Genomic DNA, 19,987 nt, shown 5'->3' on the forward strand with positions numbered 1-19,987 from the left:
TCGATGCAGTGCTGTGCCTAAGCTGGGCACCATGAAGTCATACACATGCCATTAATAGGCAAGCCTCTGTGAAGTCACCTTCAGAACCTTTTCTGGAAGTTATTCAACCTTCCCCCAGGGAAATGTACCTGTACCAGACCCTTGATTTGACACAATTTCAAGGGCTGGTCAATTTCTGATACTCTCAGGCCCAGGTAAAGAAACTGCTCTAGACCACCTGTATCCTTGCACAGCTGTGAAGAAAGGTCAAGAGTAAAACAAGTGACTTTTACCTCAAGCTGGCCACTTTCCTTTAGCTGGGTCTTTCCAGTCTGCTCCTTGATGACTATTATTAATAATTATAAGAGTGCCACACTCTTGAAATCACAGCCCTGCCTCTTTTTCGCTGGATACGACAGTCCAAAGGTGATGGAGAGGGGGACAGGTGACAGTCTGGTGTCCAAGAACTGAGATGACTGGGTGCCTCCCAGCCACCCCTGTCTTGCTTGGCCCACTGCTTCATTACACTCAGCCCCTGAACAGTTTACAATACAAATTTATTCAAGCATGTATTTATACAGAATGCAAACACTTGGGGACGCCCCCGCCCACCTAACAGCCCAGACCCCAGACTCAGAAGATAAAGGGGGTCGGATCCAGTCTCAGGAGTCCGAAGTGAGTCCTCAGGAGGCAGGTTCTTGGCCAGAGTAGGGAAGCGTGGCCATGGAGGAGCTCTGACTGAAGAGGCGGGCCCTGAGCTGGGTGTGGCTTCCGGGCCCAAGGTGGAGCCCGGGTGTGGCTTTCCCCAATACCAAGCAGGGGCTTGCATCTGCTGCCCGGGGTTCGAGGGACCCCTTTCTGCTGGGGACAGTGGGCGGGGAATAGGGCCCACAGGCCAGGCCTTCTACACGTAAGCGTTTTTCCCGTATTTGCTAAAGCCGCCATCGCCTTCATCCGAGACTGTAGGGGGCAGGTGGGCAGTAAGGGCAGCAGACCGCACTGCGGAGGCCTTGTAGGAGAGCCGGGTGCTGGCGAGGGAGGCGCCTGGGTCAGAAGGAGGTGCAGCCCTCGCTGCCCTCCGGCCCCCACCCCCAGCCCTGCACCACTTGTCCTCCCTTACCTGGCAGCGGGGCTCTGGTCCTGAGCCCTGCAGCAGGTGGAGCAGAGACAGACTCCGCCCAGGATGGCTAACAGGGAGGCGCTCCAGCCCAGGTAGAGCGCAGGGCCCAGCTCATACCTGGGGACAAAAGCAACGCAGCGCGGCGCTAGCCCCGGGATGTCGCCAAGTTCCACCCGCTGCCCCCGAGGGTGAGGTTCCCACACTTACTTGGTTCCGGGATATAAGGGGTCGAAGAACTCTCGGGTGATGTTGGAGGCGTACCAGGTGATGGCCACCATGCTGCAGCAACCTGGGGCAGGGAGAGAACAGCACTGGAGCCCTGGGCCCTAGAGAATTAAGTGGGGTGTGGGGAGCGGGTAGGCAGGAGCAGCCCAGAGAGTAAGATGTGGGGTATCAAGTCCAGAGCAAATTTCATTCCCTCACTTTCTTCCTCCTTACCCGTTCATTACTCTTTGGTTTCCTAGCGTCAACTGTAAACTTCTGTACCCTGCCAGCACCAAGGACCCAACCCCAGCCCACTGTTCTCATCCAGTCTCCCTTACTCTGCCCCTCAGCCAGCCCTGTGCCCCACTTTATCCCTAACCTGCCTGTTCATCCCTGGCCTCCAATGCCTTGGTCATTTAGTTTCCTCACTTGGACTGTGCCCCATCCATTCACGAGAGCCCAGCTGCCCGAAGCAGTCTTCTCCTACCAGCTCTGTCTGTTCTGACACCCCTGTCCTTTGGCCTTTCATGCCTTCAGAGCCTGTGACACACCTTTGCCACTCAGTGAAGTGAAAGCCTGAAGCCTGTGAGGTCCCTGGACTATAGGACCAACCTTACCCTCCAGCAAGTCACCTCACCTTTCTGAGCCTTTTTCCACATCTGGAGAACAACAGGATGAGACCCTCCCTACCTCACAGGCTTAGGGAGCGATGTGTGTAGGTATGTTTTACAAAGAGAAGGGATGGCCGGTCACACAGTATTGCTTCTGTGTGCACTGCATGTATATGTCTCTGATCTTCCCGGCCAGGCTGTAAGCTCGGGAGGGAAGACCCTCACTTTCACCTTTGGAATCCCTCCCACACCTTGCCTATCCCTGGCTCCTGTGGGTGCTGAGGAAACATTGCCAATGGACTGACTTGTAGCTAGGGGATTTGGTGAGTGTGGGTGAAGCTGAGGTGAGCAGGGAAAGAGGGAAGAGCTTAGCCTAGGAGGGCAGGTGTCAATGCAAAGGGGCGGGTGAGGCAAACACTAGGAGTGGGAGCTGGAGAAGACAGAGAACCCTGGGGTCTGTTGCTGAAGACCACTCCCAACCCCCCACCACAGCGCAGGGCTCACCCATCTCCTTCCCTCAATTACCAGCCAGTATGTGTAGGGCCCCTGCAGTGGCCGCCAGCTTGGCTTTCCTGGAGAGCACGATGTCCCCAATGTTTGTGCAGCGTAGCCCCAGCATGCCCAAGAAAAGGCCCAGGCAGCCCAGGAGGATGGCGGTGATCATGAGTGCCCGGCAGGCCTGGATGTACCCTGCGGAGGTGGGTTGCAGCCATGGGTCCCTGAGCCAGACCCTTACCCCTCCATCTTCTCTCCCCTCGATGACAGCCCAGCCTGTATAGCTCCTGCTCAGGCCTCAGTCCCTTTTCTTCCCCTTTGGGCCCATCCAGCCTATAGGCTGAGGGGTCACACACCCCTCCTTTTCAGGAGCTCACTTCAGTCCTGAGGAGTCTCAGCCCCTCCTGCCGTGTCACCAGTGCACTTCACTTATACCTCGGTTATAGGGCTTTTACTCTGCTCTCCTGACTCTTTGGCCAGATAATGCTTTGTTCTGGGGGGGGCAATCCTGTGTACTGTGGGATGTCTAGCAGCATCCTTAACCTCTACCACTAGGTGTCAGTAGTCTCCCCAAGGAGGACAATGAAAATGTGTTGACTGTCAAATGAGCCCTTGGGGAGCAAAATTGCCTAGCTGAGACCCACTGCTCTGTTAGATGATCACTTAGCTCTGCTGTGTATTGCACCTGGCACCCTCAGCCCCTTCCCCACACCTGCCTCTATCCAGGTCCCACCTAGTGCCTAGTTCTGTGCCTGGCATCTGGACCTGAGCTTCTTCCTGGAGTGAACGGTAGGGGGCAGCAGTGGCCTATGGGTCACTGGGTTCAGGGCAGTTTCTGATATGGGAGGTGGGATACCTGGGCCCATGACCAATCCAAGTCAGTCTTGTACATGTGCTTTCAGTGCCTCAGTTTCCCCTTTCTCAAAGCTGAAGAAAATGGCTGGTTCCGTTCCTGGCCCCCCTTCCCCCCTCTCTGACTTTGATAGTTGCCAAGCGCCCAAGGACCTTGCACCCCTTTCCCAGGTGGGGCAGTGCCGTCAGTGCTGAAGGGGAAAGGCTGGGTCCCTGCCAAGAGGATGTTTAGTGGCTTGGAGCTGGGGGGTAGGGAGGAGGGACAAAGTTCTCTAGAAGCACTTTCTCACTCCCAGCCATTCCTTCTGTAGTTCCCGCCCTCTTTCTCTACCCCATATCCTATCTCCACCCATCCATCTAACAGTCTCCACCTGGGGCAAACCTGCTCTGATAGACAAAAAGTAGATTATCGAAGGGCCTGTGAGAGCTATTGGCCAAATGACTGCAGGCTGGGCGTGCACAGCTGGGAGGTGGCTAAATGACAGTCAAGACCCCTCTTAGGACTGGAACTGGCCTTGAAACAAGTTAGCCAGCTCTTGACTCAGAAACTCGAGGCAGGATTCCAACTCCCTCACCACCTGTGTAACTCAGGGCACGTTAGTGTTTTTCCCTGCAGTTTTCCAGGTTCTGTAGAATGAAGTTACTAATGTACCCAACAGCAGAACTACTGTAAACAGCCCTAAAATGGTGTATGTGATGTATCCAGTACCATACCTGGAACCAAGATGCCCCTCAACACTGGGCAGCTGCACTCTGCCCTTCCCCCAAGCCTGCTCTTGCCCCTTCATCTTTTGTGCTCACTCATGGCCCTCTCTCAGGCCAAGTGCAGCATTCCAAGTGGGGTGGGCTCACAGTAAAGGCCCCTCCTCATGGTGTGGTTGAGTGGTAAGTGAAGTGGGAATGGCCAGGGTTGCTGAGCTGGCTGCCTCCCATGTCCCTTCTGGCCACCCAGCATTCTGGGCTTCTGGCCCAGTTCGTACTCAGCTTTTATAGGGTTTTGGTGGGGCACTTGCCTTGTAAGTCCTAGAGAGACGGATGAAAGCATGAAGCCTCTGCAGCTGCCTCAGGAGATTCTGTGAATAGTGGGGGCACAAGAGACCCACCTAGACCCTCTAACAGCTCAGAGCATCTTTGACATTTCTGGGGGGTTTCTTGGAGCCTTGCTTTAAACCCAGTTTGGCCCTTTTCCTTCCCCTACCTCCAGCACCTGCACGAGGGGATCTAGAAGAGTGAGAGGGCTCCGTGAGGACCCAGAGAGGGTGAGGGAGCAGCACCGCAGAGGGTTGCTGGCCATCCCCTCTTGGTCTCTGGCATGGGCCAACTGAAGGGAAACTCCCCTGTGGAATAACGGGGGGTTACTCATAAGGTGAGCAGGAAGCAGGAAGACGCTATAGTCACCAGGGAGAATCTTTCTGGGCCAAAAGAGCTATAGGCTCCAGCTCACCAAGAACCAAAAAATACACCACGCTGAGAACCCCAAGCACACATGCACACCCCCTCCCTGCCTACATTAGACACTCAGACTCTTTAGAACAGCCATTTAGAATTTGCCACGGCAGTGGTGTCCTGGTAGAAGCCTGGAGAGTATACTGAGATAGCTTCAACTCCCAAGAATCCAAGATCGGGCCTCCTCTTGACCCCACAAACTTCCACACTCCCAACCCAACACTAAAATGCTAACATTGTTTGCATGCATATAGATGTTAACATTTTGCACCTTTTATTTCATAAAGTCCCCACAACTACCCTGTGAATGAGTGCTATTATGATCCTAATTTTACTGATGGGTCAAATAAAGCTCATTTTTCCACCTGCTCTATGCAGAGAGCTAGGACACAGCAGGCATTTGTAACCACTGAACCGTGTCGCATGAGGGCAGGGGGCCACGTGTGACCAGGTCACCACTGTGGCTCCAGACAAGGGGCTACCCTCAGCACTCCATGTTGCAGGAGCGCGTCTCTGGGCTTAATCAGGCCTCCCTTATCTGTATGGCACCCAAGGGCAGACCATAGGCAGCACCCGCACTTGCCAGAGCTCTCTCTAACCTCCCATCTCCCTCTGCCCCCTTCACCCGCCACCCTGTACCGGAGAGGGCCAGCATGGACGGGAACTCCCAGCAGTTGTAGACTCCCATGGAGTCGGTTGCGCAGCTGTGCCAGAGGTTCTCGAAGATGGTGCTGGTGGTGATGACATTCCCGTGCACAGTGGACACTCGCCAGTTGCTGTGTAGCAGGGTCACCCCCAGCATCAGCAGCCCCACAGCTGCCACGAAGAAGCCAAAGGTCTCCACAGCCACTGACATGGTGGGACTCAGGCCCTGAGGGGCACCCGGGGCCCCAGAGGGAGAAGGGCTGAGCCCCAGGGGACCTTGAGGGGTTTTGGCTAAGGAGAGGTATTAAGGCAAGGTGGGAAGAGAGCGGGGAAGGGCGGAAGAGCAGCTGCAGCCTCAGCCCCTTCCTCAGCCTCAGGTCTGTCTCCAGGTTTCTGCCTTCCTTCCCTCTTTATAGATTTCTGCTTCCCGGCAGGTCAGTCAGAGGAATGAGGCAAGAGCCTGCGGCAGATGTTGTTGAGATGTAGGGAATAAACGAAACGGGCCAAAAGTCCACTGCCTCAGGGCTGCCCTGGGCTCCCCGCCCCACAAGGAGGGGAGGACTTACCAGGGAGTGACTAACGGATGCAGCCAAGGAGGGGCCCCCATGGGAGGCATTGGGAGCCAAGGGGAAGCGTGTCTCTGACTCAGCTTTCATCAGGGGCCAGAGAATGGAATAAGAGGGACAAAAAGAGACAGAGACAGAGAATAACCACAGACACGCCACTGCAGCCTTCAATGGGGAAGGAACGAGGGAGCAGAGCCACTCCCTCTTGGTGTTCGTGAGAACAATTCAGGAAATTCAGAGACCTAGGGTTGGGGCACTGAGTCTTCCAGGAAGATTAAGGTTGGAGAAGAGAAGAGTCTGTGGGGGAAACCAATGGCCCTGTAGTCCAACCAACCTAGATTCAAACCAAACCCCATCATTTACCTAAGTGACACAGGCGTGAAGTTTGAGCCCTGTGAGTTCATTTCTGCTTCTGTGAACTAAACTACTACTACTCACCTCATAGGATGTAATAAGGAATTGTGACCCCAGATCAAAACTCCCCATTACTCAACACTTGGTGACTATCCTGAGGCTTGGGGCAGCAGACCCAGGGTGAAACTATTAGGAGCTGCTTTCCTCTAAACTTCATGAACTTGAACTTTCCCCTTTGTTGGGTCCATCTTTGACTCCCAGCTTGATTTTGTGGCCAAGAGTTCCCCAGGGGGATAAATCTCAGGCCCACGCCACGTGATCCTGTGACTAATGTTAGCGGCTGTTATCAGAACTGTCACCAGCTCTATTAATTATGATGAATTAGAAACCTTTGGGTTCCCACTCCTAGCCAAAGCTGAGCACCTGTCCTGGCATAGACGGTCTCATTTCCTGCTCCGAGGCCACGGCAGGACAGCCCAGGCTCTCTTCTGGCAAGTGTGGCTAGGGCTTAGTTTCCAAGGGGCGCATCCTGCACCTAGGCAATCACACAGTATGTCCCTGAGCTGAAGTGTAAACCTCCATTAACCTTCTTCATGTGTCCGGCTCCTCTGTGCTCCCCTCAGGGGCCTCCTCCCCAATCCCCCAGCTGGGCTGGCTTGGCTGTGGAATGAGAGGTATGCAGTGAAGCAAGACAGGCCCAAGCTGAGCCTGGCACAAGGCGGGTGTGGGTCCCCACCTTCCATCTTGGAGGCTACAACTGGCATGTTCTGGGTTCCTAACCTCTTCTGAGACTCCTGCCAACTCCATGCCAAATGCCTGTTTCCTTCCACCCACCAGCAGCACCCCCTCTCCTAAGGAGGCTAGTGGAGGAGGAAGGGGAGGAAGTAGGAGGACAAAGGGTGGGGAAGGGCGGAGGTTTTGGAGGAAACTGAGTGGGGGGGCCCCATGGTGTGGAAAACTCCACATACTTAGAGGCAGCTGAGTGGGTCAGAGGAGACAGGAGACATAAATCCAAGCCTGTCCCTTCAGCTCTGCCCTTCCCACCTCCAGTTGCTGCTTTCTCCCAGGATCCAAGGGCTGTGCAAAGCCTATGTGGTTCAGTGGAGGGGGATGGAGGGTGGAGGATCTGGGCAGCTCTACAGATGAAGAACCCTATACCAGTGTGGAGATAACAGAAGACAGAGCAAGACAGGACCATGCATTCCCCCACTTCTGGGACCAAGGGAACCTGCCCCTTCTTCAACACAGACACAGAGGTTCCCAAGTCAAAGCCCAATTTTATTTACACTCATCCTAAAGCACATGATTTGGGGTTAGAGGACAGGTCTCAGGGGAGAGGAGGTTGAGGCCATAGAGGACAGTGATGTGGTGCAGGAGAAGAAAGGGACAGCAAGAATGGACAGGCCCCTCCTTGAGTGTCCTCCATGGGCTCCCAAGTATCCCTGGGCAGAGGCAGAGGTGCAGTCTCGTTCAGGATTTGGACTTGGATACAGCAAGTCCGATGAGTCCAGCCAGTCCTGCCACACCCAGGGCCATGCCTCCAACAATGGCCATGCCCACCAGTCCATCTGGGGAGAAGAAAAAGGAGACTGTCAGGAGTCGAGCGTTAGCCCACCAGGACCCTGGCTAGTATCTTCTTCCTGCCTACTGCTAAACAGATGTGGCTCTCCACTTGGAGCCACAGGGTGAGGGACTCCAAGGGCTGGACAAAGAAGGCTCCTGGGGATTTGAAGAGGAACTGCTGGCAGGGCGGAATCATTTAAAGAGACCAGAGGGCCCAGGAATGGGGCGGGGGGAAGACTAAATTAATAGTCAAGAGGAACCTGGGGGTGATGGGGGCAGAGGGGAGAGGAGAGTGGGGAGTGGAGGAAAGCAGAGGGGAAGGCGTTCACCTTTCTTCATGGCCTTGTCAATGAGCCGTTCCAGTTCCTTGGCCTGGCTGTTCTGGGGCTCTGTCTGCAGCAGCCCTCGCACATACTTCAGGGCCCTTTCATATTCCTACACTCGGAAAACACACACACACACCCTTCAGTATTTCAGCACTCCTGCCCATCACAGGGGCCTTCCCCTCACTTGCCCTGGGAGCTCCTCCCTCTACCTCCACCTGCTCCATCACCCTAGCCCCACCCAATGGAGTAGAGTCCACAAACAACCCCAACTGTGCGGGGATGATAAGCTAGGGAAGATAACACACCAAGGCTCCGGGGCTGCACCTCAATCCTGACGTCACCTTTCCCCACACCCCAGACACCCTGATCCTCTGTCTGTCATCTTCCCTCAGCATCCTGATCTGCTATCACCCTGAACCTCTGTACCCAATACCACCCTCTGGCTACTGCCCTCTTCAGGCTCTATTCTGGAGGGCAGAAAGGAGAGGATGCTGTGGCCCATCCAAGTAGGACAGAGTGGGAAGGGAGATCTCTGCCTTACCTTGAGCCTGTAGTTCCCCACAGCCAGGTAGAAGACATAATCCCGCTGCTCCTCTTTGCTACCTTTGGGCAGTAGCTCTGGGGAGGAGAAGGAGAGAGTAAAGGGTAAAAACCACTTTTCTCTCTTCCTAATGCTTGTGTCCCAGAGACCCCTTCCACTCTCTGAATCCCTATATAATTCTGGGAAAAAGTAACTGTTCTGAGCCTTCAGTTCAGCTCAGGTCGCACTGGGCTTCCTAGTCAGAGCTCTGGGAAGCATGAATCCAGGCTGTCCAAAATACCCTGGTACCAACACTACAATCAACCCTGGTTCTTTCAAGTGAACTGAAAGGAAATCAAGGCACTGGAAAAGCCAAGAGGCATCTCTATTCAGTTTTGACACCTGTTGTTTCACTAGAGCTGTGAATTGCCCAAATAAGTGTTAAAAATAAGTTTGTATTCCCCACCCCCTTAAAAAAATCAGCCTTTGCTGAATAACCCTACCTGACTCTAAAGTCAGTGATATCCCAGAGGGTTATGTGTTCAATTGTATTCTATGCACTAGAATTTGTTGTTTAGTAGATGTGTGGATGTTTATAAATCTTCCCAAGTGTCTGTACTGTCTCCTCAACTAGACTGGCAACCCTTAGAGACCACGTCTTCTACAGCTGTGCCCTGCTGTAAAGGAAACCTGAAAAATCTGAACTGGCAAATTAGACAAATGTAGGGTGGATTATTTGCATTAAAATTCTTATTTTTATCGATTTACAATAGGGATCCTTTGCTAGTACACTGACTTGTTTGCTTACATATAATTACTTGACCAAGAGAAAGAGGGTTCAGAGAAATTTAAAGGTCTAATATTGAGGCCTCTGACAAATGGTGACTCATCACAAAACAATGGGAATCAGGATTCCTATCAAAAAGGCATAGTCTGCTCATAGGTTTTTGGTACTATCTTCTGCACATCTTCCACGCCACCCTCACAAAAGGTTTGTTTCAACAACAACTGCTGAATAAGCAACATGGTGGGGGGATGGGGGAAAGCAAAGAACAAAGGACTGGGACACACAAAACAGGAGCCTCTAGCACTAATTCAGCCATTAATAGCTGTGAGACTTCAGACAAGTCACTTTATGGTTAGACTACCAGATCACCAAAGTCCTGTGGAAACTGACATGGTCTGACTGTTGGGCAAAACAATGATGAGATGGTAATTAGCCCAAAGTACACTAGAGAAGCTAGGCTAATGTATATAACCCTTTGTTACAGTGAGTTCACTGTAAAATAACTGTGAGGTGACTGTACTACAGGGTCCCATGTTGACCCTATGGTACAACATGAGACCCTATGGAGAAAGGGAACGAACAATGGCAACAGAGAAGGGCAGACCCTGATTGCAGTTGGGAAGGGGAGAGTTAGGTAGCCTAGCACCTCACCCTCCAGCAGTGCAATGCCTTTACGGATGTCATCGTTGTACTTGCTTCGCACCAAGCACCAGGCATACTCAAACTGCGTGCTTTTGGACACCGAGCCTGCTGTCTTCTCAGACTGAAATTTCTTTTCGAACTTCTGCCATAGGAGAGGAAAGGAGTCTTTTAGAAATGAAGGGGGTAAACCATTCTCCATCAGGACCTAGGTGTCCATTTCCCAGTTACAATGCATCTTCCCCAGTCTCTGCCACATTTCCCTTGAGGGTTTTTTGTTTGTTTGGTTTTGTTTTTGTTTTTCTATTACAGTTGTCCCACTTTTCCCCCAACCCTCCGCCCCCCCCGGCTCCGATTCCACCTCCTTCGAAGGTCTTGATAACTCTTTCCACAGGTTCCATCTCCACCTCTGGGACCCGGCTTTGTGTTTCTTTTGGCATGATGTCTGCTTGGACAGTCCCCCACCTCGCTCTGCTCCCTCCCCCTAACGGTACCGAGTGGAGATGCCACCTGGTGGCGGCTCCAGGCACCACTCCCAGAGCAGCTGACCCCGAGTGGTTAAACAGTAAACATACTGTTCAACATTTAGAACTGCTCAACAGCCCACGCAGTCCCTCGTCGGAGACTGCTTCCCCAATCCTGTCCTACCCTGCTGGGTCTGGACTTTTTCTTATCTGCAAAACGGGAATTCAAGAATAGTGCCTACCTCTTATAACTCAAAGATTGTGATATTGCCTGCAATGGCCTTAGCACCGTGCTGGATACAGTAATATATGAAACTTTATAGTGGTCGCTATAGTCCCCCACCAATGAGGGAACACTAAAAACAAGTCAGGACCCTGACCTGTTACATGCACCCAGAACCCATCAGTCTTTCCACTCCAGACTCCAGGCCTTGAGTCTGAGGCGTGGTGGCGCAGGAAACTACAACTCCCATTAGCCTCTGGGGCAAAGTGGAACCTCTAGGCAGGAGCTGGACACTGCAAAGGCTGCCGGAAGCAGTAGTTTGGCCTCCCTAGGCAAAGCTGATGATGGGAAGAGTTTGGCCCCTATCCGATTCTCCTCAGGACCCGCTCGCCCGAATCTTTCCTTTCCCCCCTCGGGGCCAAGCCTCACCAGCAGGTCATCCACAGACACCAGCTCGTTTAGCACGGCCTCCATAGCCGCCGGCCCCGCAATCCTTACACCTCAGACGTTACTGTGCCACAGACTCCATAGCCCACTGGCAGGGGCGGAGAGCCACTTCCGTCCAGCAGCGGAAGCGGTCGCCTTTCCTGTCTCCCCCTACGTAGAGCCAACCCACTCACGTAGCCTGCGCTGAACCCGCCCTTTCGTGTAGAGCCCCGCCCCCTTGCTGCACAGCGGGCGCACCGAAGGGACTAGTAAAGCACAAGCTCTGGACAGGGCTCATTGTCTATCCCACCGCCCGCAGGCCACGTGTAGTGCCACTCCTGTTCCCATGTTTGTCTTCCCAGTTGCTCTACGTGTGCCTTCTGATTCCACAGAGGCTGCCTCAAGAAAGTCTGAGGCTCTCTCTCCTTTTGGTGGTTAGCCCCTGGGACTGAAAATAGGAAGAGGAAAGTGGAGAATCGGCATTGGATCAGAATTTTAGCGACCAGCCTTACCCTACCCGTCCTACCCTCCGCCATGAGATGAGCTATAGGGCCCTCTTAGAAATCTGGGACCCTCGAGTCTATGTGGCTTTTCAGTGCCTGCAAGAAAACCAGAACAACTACCACAGGGTTTCTGCTACTCTTACAATGCAAGAGGACAGAAACTGGATGTTAACCATACATCCAGAGACTGTAGTATATAGATAATAATACGGGATACTACTGGTAATTCAAAGGAAAGTTGTTGACATTACTTGCAGAGAGGGTCTGCTATTTTTTTTTTTAATGTGTTTTATTGATTATATTACATTTGTGCCAATTTCCCTTCCCTCTGCTCCCCTCCACCCGGTGGCCCCCCTCCCTCCAGTTGTCCCCCCCTTTTAGATCATGTCCATTAGTTGTGCATACAGTTCTTCTCAACCTCTCTCTGTCTATTCCATTCCCTCCTACCATGATCCTTAATGCCTATATCATCTCCCTCCCAACCCTGGCTGGTTTGGCTCAGTGGATTGAGCGTCGGCCTGCGAGCTAAGTGTCGCTGGTTCAATCTTCCAGTCAGGGCACATCAGAGAAGGAAAACTCTGATTCCAAAAAACCTCCGCTGCCTTGCGGCATACCTCTTCAGGGGAAAGGCTAAGGGAGTAAACCCCGACAGAAAATCCGGAGCCGGAGTCCCTAAGGCGGTTTGACGTTGTAGTCAACACCGGCAACTCCTGCGGCGCACCTGAAGCCAAGCTGTATTGACTCCGTCTTTCCCTTGGACCCTTCAGCTGCGAAGAGAGGAGGGGTCTGCTGCATGGGCAACAGCAGATCCTCCATATCACCCTGCCCAGGCTCTGTAGCTTCAGCTTCACTGGAGAGGACACTCCAGCGTCATCGCAAGATGTCGATTCAACACGGGAGGAGACATATACCGTGTCACTCCCGAGTTGGACTGCACCGCCATTCTCGGCGGTGCAGATAGACTCTTAAGAAGCTACACCATCGTCTCTTGAGACGGACGGCTGCCGACGATATCATCTCCCTCCCTCTCCCCATTCCCCCTCCCTGTTGACCTCCCCCCAATATGTTCTCCGTACCTATAGTTCTTTTTCCACTCTCGTTGCCTGTTTAGTTTGCCTTTGTTTCAATTCCCTAGCTTCTGTTGTTTCTTGTGATGCAGTTTTCATTTTAGATTTCATTGTCTTGATCCTCCTTTTTCTAAACCAGTCCCTTTAACATCTCATATAACAGTGGTTTGGATCTAATGAACTCTTTCAGTTTTATTTTGTCCTGGAAACACTTTCTCTGTCCTTCTATTCTGAATGACAATTTCGCTGGATAGAGTATTCGTGGTTGTAGGTTTTGGATTTTCATTACTTTGAATATTTCTTGCCAGTCCCTTCTTGCCTGCAGGGTCTCCCTTGAGAAGTCAGCTGATAGTCTAATTGGGACCCCTTTGTACATAATTCTTTTCTTCTCTCTTGCTGCTTTTAAGATTCTCTCTTTATCTTTAATTTTTGACATTTTGATTATAATGTGTCTTGGAGTGGTTCTCCCTGGGTCCAGCTTTTTTGGAACTCTCTGTGCTTCCTGGACCTGTAAGTCTATTTCCTTCCCCAAGTCTGGGAAGTTCTCCTTTATTATATTTTCACTCAATTTTTCAAGTTCTAGTTCATCTTCCTCACTCTCTGGCAAACCAATGATTCTTATGTTGGGCCTTTTATAGCTGTCCCAGAGGTTTCTGATCCTCTCATCGTTGCTTCCCATTTCCTCTTTCTGCATTGGTTGACTGCTTGTTCCTTCTCCATATTCCAGTTTGTTGAAATGAACTCTGGATTTTTTTTCTTCACCATCTGTCTCGCATGTGGTTTTGTTCCTTTCGTTATGAGTGTTTTTCGCTTCTTTCTCATCTTTTTCCAGATCTTTTGTGAATTCTGTAAGCCACCTGCTAACAATGGCCCAGAACTGAGCATCTGACAGGTTTCTTATCTGTTCATCTGTCAGGTTCTCCATCTGTTGCCTGGTGAGCTGTGCCACCGGGATTTCTATAGTTGTCTGCCTCATTTTGACAGATGCGTTTTGTTTTCTTGGGCCGGCTGTAGGGGGCAGTGCCTGTTTACTCGTAATGACCCAGCGACCGGCGCCTTTTGGCAGCCTTTCTTGCTGTGCCGTGGTGCTTTGTCACCACAAGCCAGCGACCGGTGCCTGTCCGCGACCTATTTCGCAGCCCTGTGGCGCTTTCTTTGGGGGCGGGGGTCCAAGATGGATCCACACAGTTATTCCGCTACGAGACCGGGATCTGTCCTCCCGCCCCCCTGGGCCTCACTGTTCAAGGCGATGTGGTGGCTGCTTTCCCCAGCGTTGGGGTCGCGAGCTGCTGGGGGTTCAACTGCAGCCGGGATTGTTTTCCCCGCCGCTATCCCAGGTGGGACCGCAAACAGCGCCGCCCTCTTTTGCTCTTACCTGCCCAAAGGGCGCCGCTGGTTTATAACTTCATATGTTGGGCTTCCGTGTAGTTTTATTTTCTGGAATTTCTAGTTATCCTTTGTTTTGAAGTAGTTGTATTCCTCTCTAGTTGTAGAGGGAGACCTAGCGCGTCCGTCTAAGCCTCCATCTTGGCCGGAAGTGAGGGTTCGCTCTTTTAAATATTTAGATAATATCCTCCCCGCCAGGGGAGGCGGGGAGTGGGGGTGGGGAGACCTGCCTGGTGTGTGGGGTCAAGGGCAATGAGGAACTTGGCAGTGAGGAGCAAAATAGGACAAGGGGAGATGCTGCTGGCATCCACTCTCTGCAGTGATGGGACTGGGTAGGTAGTGACTTTCAAATTCTTTTTACCTTGTTAAAGAGAAAACTATGGGCATTCAGTGTAAAAGCCATGATATCAAACCTAGATTTAATACCTAATTTAATTGCAGTTTCAATCTCTCCTAGCAATGTAATCATAATAAGTCTGGAATTTTCTGGTCAAGTACTAATAAGGTAAATCTGTCATGTGTGTCCTCTCCATTTCCCCCAACTCCCTTAAAGAAAGAAGAAGCAATCTGCATGATAAAAACCCTTGCCATCCTTTCCCCTAAAAGATGTCCTGGTCTAAAAATAGTACTTTCTTTCCTTTTGTTAATAGCTCCATTTCATACAACCCCCTAGAAGCACTCTTCTAGTTGCTATGGGATGCTGCCCAATGGATTGTTTAACAAAGCCAATTAGATTTTCATATTTACTTGGTTGAATTTTTTTAACAACCTTGACCCATACAGTGCTCCAGTACACTTTAGAATGTTAATTTCCATGAAGGAGACTGAATCTTGTTTATCCTCCCATCTCCAGCTCCTAGTGTAGTAGGTAGTTAGGCATGAGCAAAGTAGGAATGTAGACCAGGTACAGAAGGTCACCAGGGCGGAAAGCCTCTGGTGCCTAGCAACGGGCAAAGTGGGGTGGGTCCTTGCCCCCCAGGGTGACCTTTCCTCCCCCAGCGTGTTGCTGGTCGTGTGTGTTGCTAGTCATGTGGTAGACTCCCCCCTTAGAGGAGGAACAAGGGGGCTAGAGAATAGCCTCATATGACTTCGTTGCACGACCACTCCCTTAAGCATTAAGCCCTAGAAATAACATCTAGGCTGCAGTTGTGTTTCAGCTCTAGGCCCAGAGAAGCAGCAAGGTGAGGAGAGGTGACACCATAGCTTACACCAGGACCAGCTGTGATGACTAATAACCCCCTGCCTTGGTGCCAATAAGTAGAGACCACAACCCTGAGAGGACACACCTGGAAAACTGCTAAATATTCTATTGAGTTACTCCCTCAGAGACCTTCCCTCAAATCCTTGCCTTTGGGAAACAGATAAAACCCCTTAAGGTAAAGGACTCAGCCCAGTCTCCCTCTCCTTCCTCCTCCCACTCTCAGAAGCAGCCAGGCTTTGCCCTACCCACTCTTTCCCCAGGGATAGCTCTCTCTGAAGCACTCTCAAGCTTTTCCCCTTCTCCTTCCTCTAGGGCATATATCCTTGCTTTCTTTCTCCTAAGTTCCAACTGCCCTCTGTAACCTGTTTCCTGAGGCTGTTTCCTGAGGCCATACAGCCCTGCTGGTTCACTTTTTCTATCTCTGTTACTTTCTAAAGAAACTTTTGCTTGTATTTGAGTTTTGGCTCTGAATTCTTCCTTGGCCAGAACTCCAGTACGGAGGTTGCTGAACTGAGGTCCAATTACCAGTAACATTCTGGTGCCATTTCATTGCTAACACTAGCACAAGGTCGATGTCCAATAAATATCTGTTGAATTAGCATGAAATAAAGCCAACACTAGTACAACCATGCCCTGCTTAACATTCTGAGAAATGCATTATTAGGCGATTTCCTTGTGCGAACATCACCAAGTGCATTTACTTACACAAAGCTAGATGGTATAGTCTGTTACACACCTAGGCTATATGGTATAGCCTATTGCTCTGTAGGGGAAAGAAAATAATTTTCCCTTTACCTTTCTAGGTTCTTGAATGAGACACATCTGTAATAAAAGATTAGTAGTATAAAAACAAACAAAAGTTTAATAACACATATACCTCTGGTGTACTTGGGAGAGGTCCACAAAAGCTGAGTAACTCACCCAAATAGCTGAAGTCACCACCTTAAATACCATCTTCGCTGAAGAGAAAAGATGCTGGGGAGTGGAGGGGGAAGTTACCAAGGGAAGCACAGTAAAAAAGGGTAAGATTGCTATGCAGATTTAAGTCTTGGCCTTCAACATGATAAGTTTCTATAAATAAGGCAATCCCCTCTTCCAGTGAAAGCAAGGGAGACACCCTTACAAGTGTAGATTTCCCTTACAACATAAATATCTTTTACAAAGATTAACTTCTACTTGGTTTTCTGAGTTTCTCCCATGTCTGCTGTTTCTTAAAATTAACTGGCCTAAAATAATCCGTATGCCAAATAGACATATTTAGGGGTGACAAATTCTGTCCCCTACAGTACAGGCTACAGACCTGTACAGCATGGCAAGTTACTGTACTGTATACTGTAGGCAACAGTTACACAATGGTATTTGTGTAATGAATGCATTGTGCTATGACATTATGACACCACCAGGTGATACAATTTTCAGCTCCATTATAATCTTATGGGACCACCTTCATATATGCACTGTGGTGCATGACTGTAAAAAGGGCAGTTCAGCCCTGGCTGGTGTGGCTCAGTGGATTGGGCGCCAGCCTGTGAACTGAAGGGTCACTGGTTCAGTTCCAGTCGGGGCACATGCCTGGGTTGCGGGCCAGGTCCCTGGTTGGGGGCATGCAAGAGGCAACCAATTGATGTTTCTCTCTCTCTGCTCCCTCTCTCTGAAAATATATAAATAAAATCTTTAAAAAATATAAAGGGCAGTTCAAATTGAGGGATTATATCCTCTGTAAGGGGCAAGGAAACTGGTGACTCCCAAAGCAGTAAAAAATAATTAGCAGCAAAGGACAAATATAATTAAATATTGAATCAGGGGGTCTCCGATCCAGAGTTAACAGTATCAGCACACCTACAAGTTAGGAAGGGGACATTCCGCAGCTCAGCACAAATGCTTCTGAGGACAAAGGATATCTGAGACCAAAGTGGGGGAGATATTCATCACCAAACTCCAGGAAATGGGAAAATGTAGCTAGACAGCCCAGCAAACAAGATAGGGAAATTTCAAAGGAGAGCTGGAGACAGACCTATAACCAGATCACCCTGAGTTAATTGTCTCCCTCAGTTAATTTAATCGCGTTACATTGTAACTCTGGAGTATCCAGCATGGAAAAACGGAGAAGGAGAAGGAGGGGGAGAGGAGAATGCGGGGGTGGTTACTCGCGTTAGTATAAAATCAGCCAGTTCCATTTGTTGTGCGCATGCCCGGCTGGCTCTGTGCCCGACTCTGCAGACTCATGAATAAATGCCTTGCTTTGCTGCTCAAGTCGTATGTCCCGGTGTTTTACTCTGAGTGTTTCTCACACATCCAAACACCTTTCACATTTCCAAATCCACTTAAACTTCTTTTTTACTCTTATAATAGCCTTGAGAGTTAGGTAGGTATTTATTCTCTATTTGACAGAAACTCCAGTTTAGAGGACTGGCTCCTTTATGACCATTGGCATTATAGCAAGGAGAAAAATTCCTGTTCAAAGTTGTATCGAGCACCTAATTATGGTTTGGTTGTGGGGTAAGAAGAGGGGATAAAAATATGTACATAATATGAAGCAGACCAGGACCAAAAACAGAGAGCAAGTACTGATAAGGCAGGGAATGTAGGAAGGCCAAAGGGTACTATTTATATTAGGGTAGTACTTCTGTGGGATGGCCTGCTGTACCTTAATCATCTCTGTATCTGTTGCAGCTCTTGACACCGGCCCAAAGCATGGCAAAAGCTCCATCAGAGTTTGCTGAATATATATATGGAAAAAACGAATGCCTCAGTTGGCTCAATTCTGTGCCAATGAAGAGATCCTAAGTTTGAGTTTTTGTCTTTTGGGGTCTAGTTAGCATAGCTATCCACCTTGGATCATAGGGATTGGAAAGATGCCGGCTAATTTAATTTAATGTATTTTTTAAAGTTTTTATTTATTTTTAGAGAGATGGGAAGGGAGGGATAAAGAGAAGAGAAACATCAACCAGTTGCTTCTCACACGCCCCCAACCAGAGACCTGGCTTGCAACCCAGGCATGTGGCCCTGACCAGGAATTGAACTGGCAAACTTTCGGTTTGCAGGACAATGCCCTACCCACTGAGCCAAACCAGTCACTGCATACATGTTGATTTTTTATACAAATTATGTTTGTCCACTTTCTTCAACCAGAATCCAAATGCAAACCACTTTCATCGCCACCTAGATGACTTCAACAGCCACCTCACTGGTCCCACGCATCCATTATTGCCCAATACCATTGATTTACCATCCAGTAGTTAGAGGATCTTTTAAAAACACAGTTCTTAATTTACCTGAAACCTTTTAGTGGCTGATCTTATTGCTCTTAGAACAAAGACCAAAATACTATAACAGCCTACAAGGTCCTCTACAGTCTGGTCCATGCTTAACTCGGCCTCATTTCTTCATTATGACTGATAAAAAACAAAATTCAATTGAGTGAATTTGACAATCTAATTGACTTTATTATGAGATTCATGAAATGGGCAGCATCCCACTTAGCAACTCCAAGGGGCTGTATAAAATGGAAGGCTTTTATAGGAATAAGGGTAGGCAAGGGAGCTATTAATAAAATATTATTTTAAGACTAAGACATCTCCTTTTGGGGATGGGGGAAGAAAATGGCAAGGGTTTTTATCATGCAGGGTGCCTCTTATTTCTATGGAGGGTGGAGAGGGTCCAAGTGGCATATTACCTTAATGGTGCTTGACCAGAAAATTCTAGACTGGTTGATTAAGTTTTATGAAAGAGGTTGTAACAGCAATTATGTCGGGTATTAAATCTAGGTTTGGTATCATTGGTCTTAGCACAAGTGACATCATTTTGGGTCTGTAGTTTTCTCTTGAACACTACCTCTCCCTGTCTGTACCCCAGCACCATAGCCCTTCTTTCAGTTCTGAAAAACCTCAGTGGCCACAGGCCCTCTGCACAAGTAGTCCCCTCTATCTGGAACATCTATCCCCTCCCTCTTTTCTTATTTGGTTCATTCATTCATTTATGATTTAATTTATTTAACAAATATTTACTGAGCACCTACTATGTGCCAGGCACTGGCACTAAATAAAATTAAGTTCCTGTTCTCATAGAGCTTGCATTTTAGTGGGAAAACAGAAAAAAATAATTGAACAAGTAAATAACTAAAAACTATGTCAGGAGTTGGAAGTGTTATGAAAACAAATAAAGTGGGGTAAAGGAATTGTGAGAGAAGAGGTGTGCCCAAAGAAGGCCTCTCTGGAAAGCTGACACCTACTCAGAGCACTTAAGTCAATGAATGAGCCATGCAGGTAAATGAGGAAGAACATCCAGGCAGACAAAGCAGCAAGTGAAACATGCTGAGGAGGTAACATGTAAGGGTTGTCTGAGGCCCAACAAGGAAGTCAATGTGACTGAAAACTCCGGAGTGGGCAAAGAAAAGGAGTGACAGAAGATGAGGACTGCGAGGTAGCCAGGGGAAGATCATGTAAGGCCTTGTAGACTTTGGTAAGGAATCTGGATTTAATTTTATGTGTGATAGATAAGTATGGAAGGGTTTTTAGCAACGAAGTGAAATGATTCATCATGAAAGGATCCCTCTGGCTGCTGTTGGAAAAAAAGACTAGGGGCGAGAGAGAAAATGGGAAGTGAGTTAG

General features: G+C 49.6%; 2 protein-coding genes across 4 annotated transcripts; both read right to left on the minus strand.

Moving 5' to 3' along the window:
- Nucleotides 1-517: 517 nt before the first annotated feature.
- CLDN15 (claudin 15) lies at nucleotides 518-5,851 on the minus strand. 3 transcript variants are annotated; one of them, XM_090276812.1, is made up of 6 exons: nucleotides 5,347-5,518; nucleotides 4,460-4,598; nucleotides 2,440-2,604; nucleotides 1,307-1,388; nucleotides 1,100-1,216; nucleotides 518-1,007 (listed from the first exon to the last, which is right to left on the minus strand). In XM_090276812.1, the coding sequence occupies exons 1-6, from the start codon at nucleotides 5,452-5,454 to the stop codon at nucleotides 884-886; spliced, it is 735 nt and encodes a 244-aa protein (XP_090132938.1). In that variant the 5' UTR covers nucleotides 5,455-5,518; the 3' UTR covers nucleotides 518-883. The 3 variants fall into 3 exon arrangements, with proteins under 3 accessions (XP_090132938.1, XP_090132937.1, XP_090132935.1); XM_090276811.1 differs by lacking the exon at nucleotides 4,460-4,598 and having other exon boundaries at nucleotides 518-1,023; nucleotides 5,347-5,851; XM_090276809.1 differs by lacking the exon at nucleotides 4,460-4,598 and having other exon boundaries at nucleotides 5,347-5,850.
- Nucleotides 5,852-7,529: 1,678 nt separating this feature from the next.
- On the minus strand, nucleotides 7,530-11,383 carry FIS1 (fission, mitochondrial 1). Its single transcript, XM_090276813.1, has 5 exons — nucleotides 11,224-11,383; nucleotides 10,120-10,252; nucleotides 8,703-8,779; nucleotides 8,165-8,270; nucleotides 7,530-7,840 (listed from the first exon to the last, which is right to left on the minus strand). Exons 1-5 carry the CDS (start codon nucleotides 11,266-11,268, stop codon nucleotides 7,743-7,745), a joined length of 459 nt encoding a protein of 152 aa, XP_090132939.1. The 5' UTR covers nucleotides 11,269-11,383; the 3' UTR covers nucleotides 7,530-7,742.
- Between the last annotated feature and the right edge of the window lie 8,604 nt (nucleotides 11,384-19,987).

Source organism: Furipterus horrens, unplaced genomic scaffold, assembly GCF_987537825.1.
Source record: "Furipterus horrens unplaced genomic scaffold, mFurHor1.1.pri manual_scaffold_5, whole genome shotgun sequence".
Taxonomy (NCBI): domain Eukaryota; kingdom Metazoa; phylum Chordata; class Mammalia; order Chiroptera; family Furipteridae; genus Furipterus; species Furipterus horrens.

Bases quoted from the DNA above. Each gene is read 5' to 3' on its own strand.
- CLDN15 (XM_090276812.1), bottom strand. From the start codon at position 5,454: ATGTCATCACCACCAGCACCATCTTCGAGAACCTCTGGCACAGCTGCG. The intron at 2,605-4,459 runs GTAGGGGAAGGA...CCACCTCCGCAG, and splicing joins CCCTCGTGCAGGTGCTGGAG to GGTACATCCAGGCCTGCCGG. The intron at 1,008-1,099 runs GTAAGGGAGGAC...CTCCCTCGCCAG, and splicing joins GACCAGAGCCCCGCTGCCAG to CACCCGGCTCTCCTACAAGG.
- FIS1 (XM_090276813.1), bottom strand. From the start codon at position 11,268: ATGGAGGCCGTGCTAAACGAGCTGGTGTCTGTGGATGACCTGCTG. The intron at 8,780-10,119 runs GTGAGGTGCTAG...TCTCCTCCCCAG, and splicing joins AGGCATTGCACTGCTGGAGG to AGCTACTGCCCAAAGGTAGC. The intron at 8,271-8,702 runs GTAAGGCAGAGA...TTCCGAGTGTAG, and splicing joins TGGGGAACTACAGGCTCAAG to GAATATGAAAGGGCCCTGAA.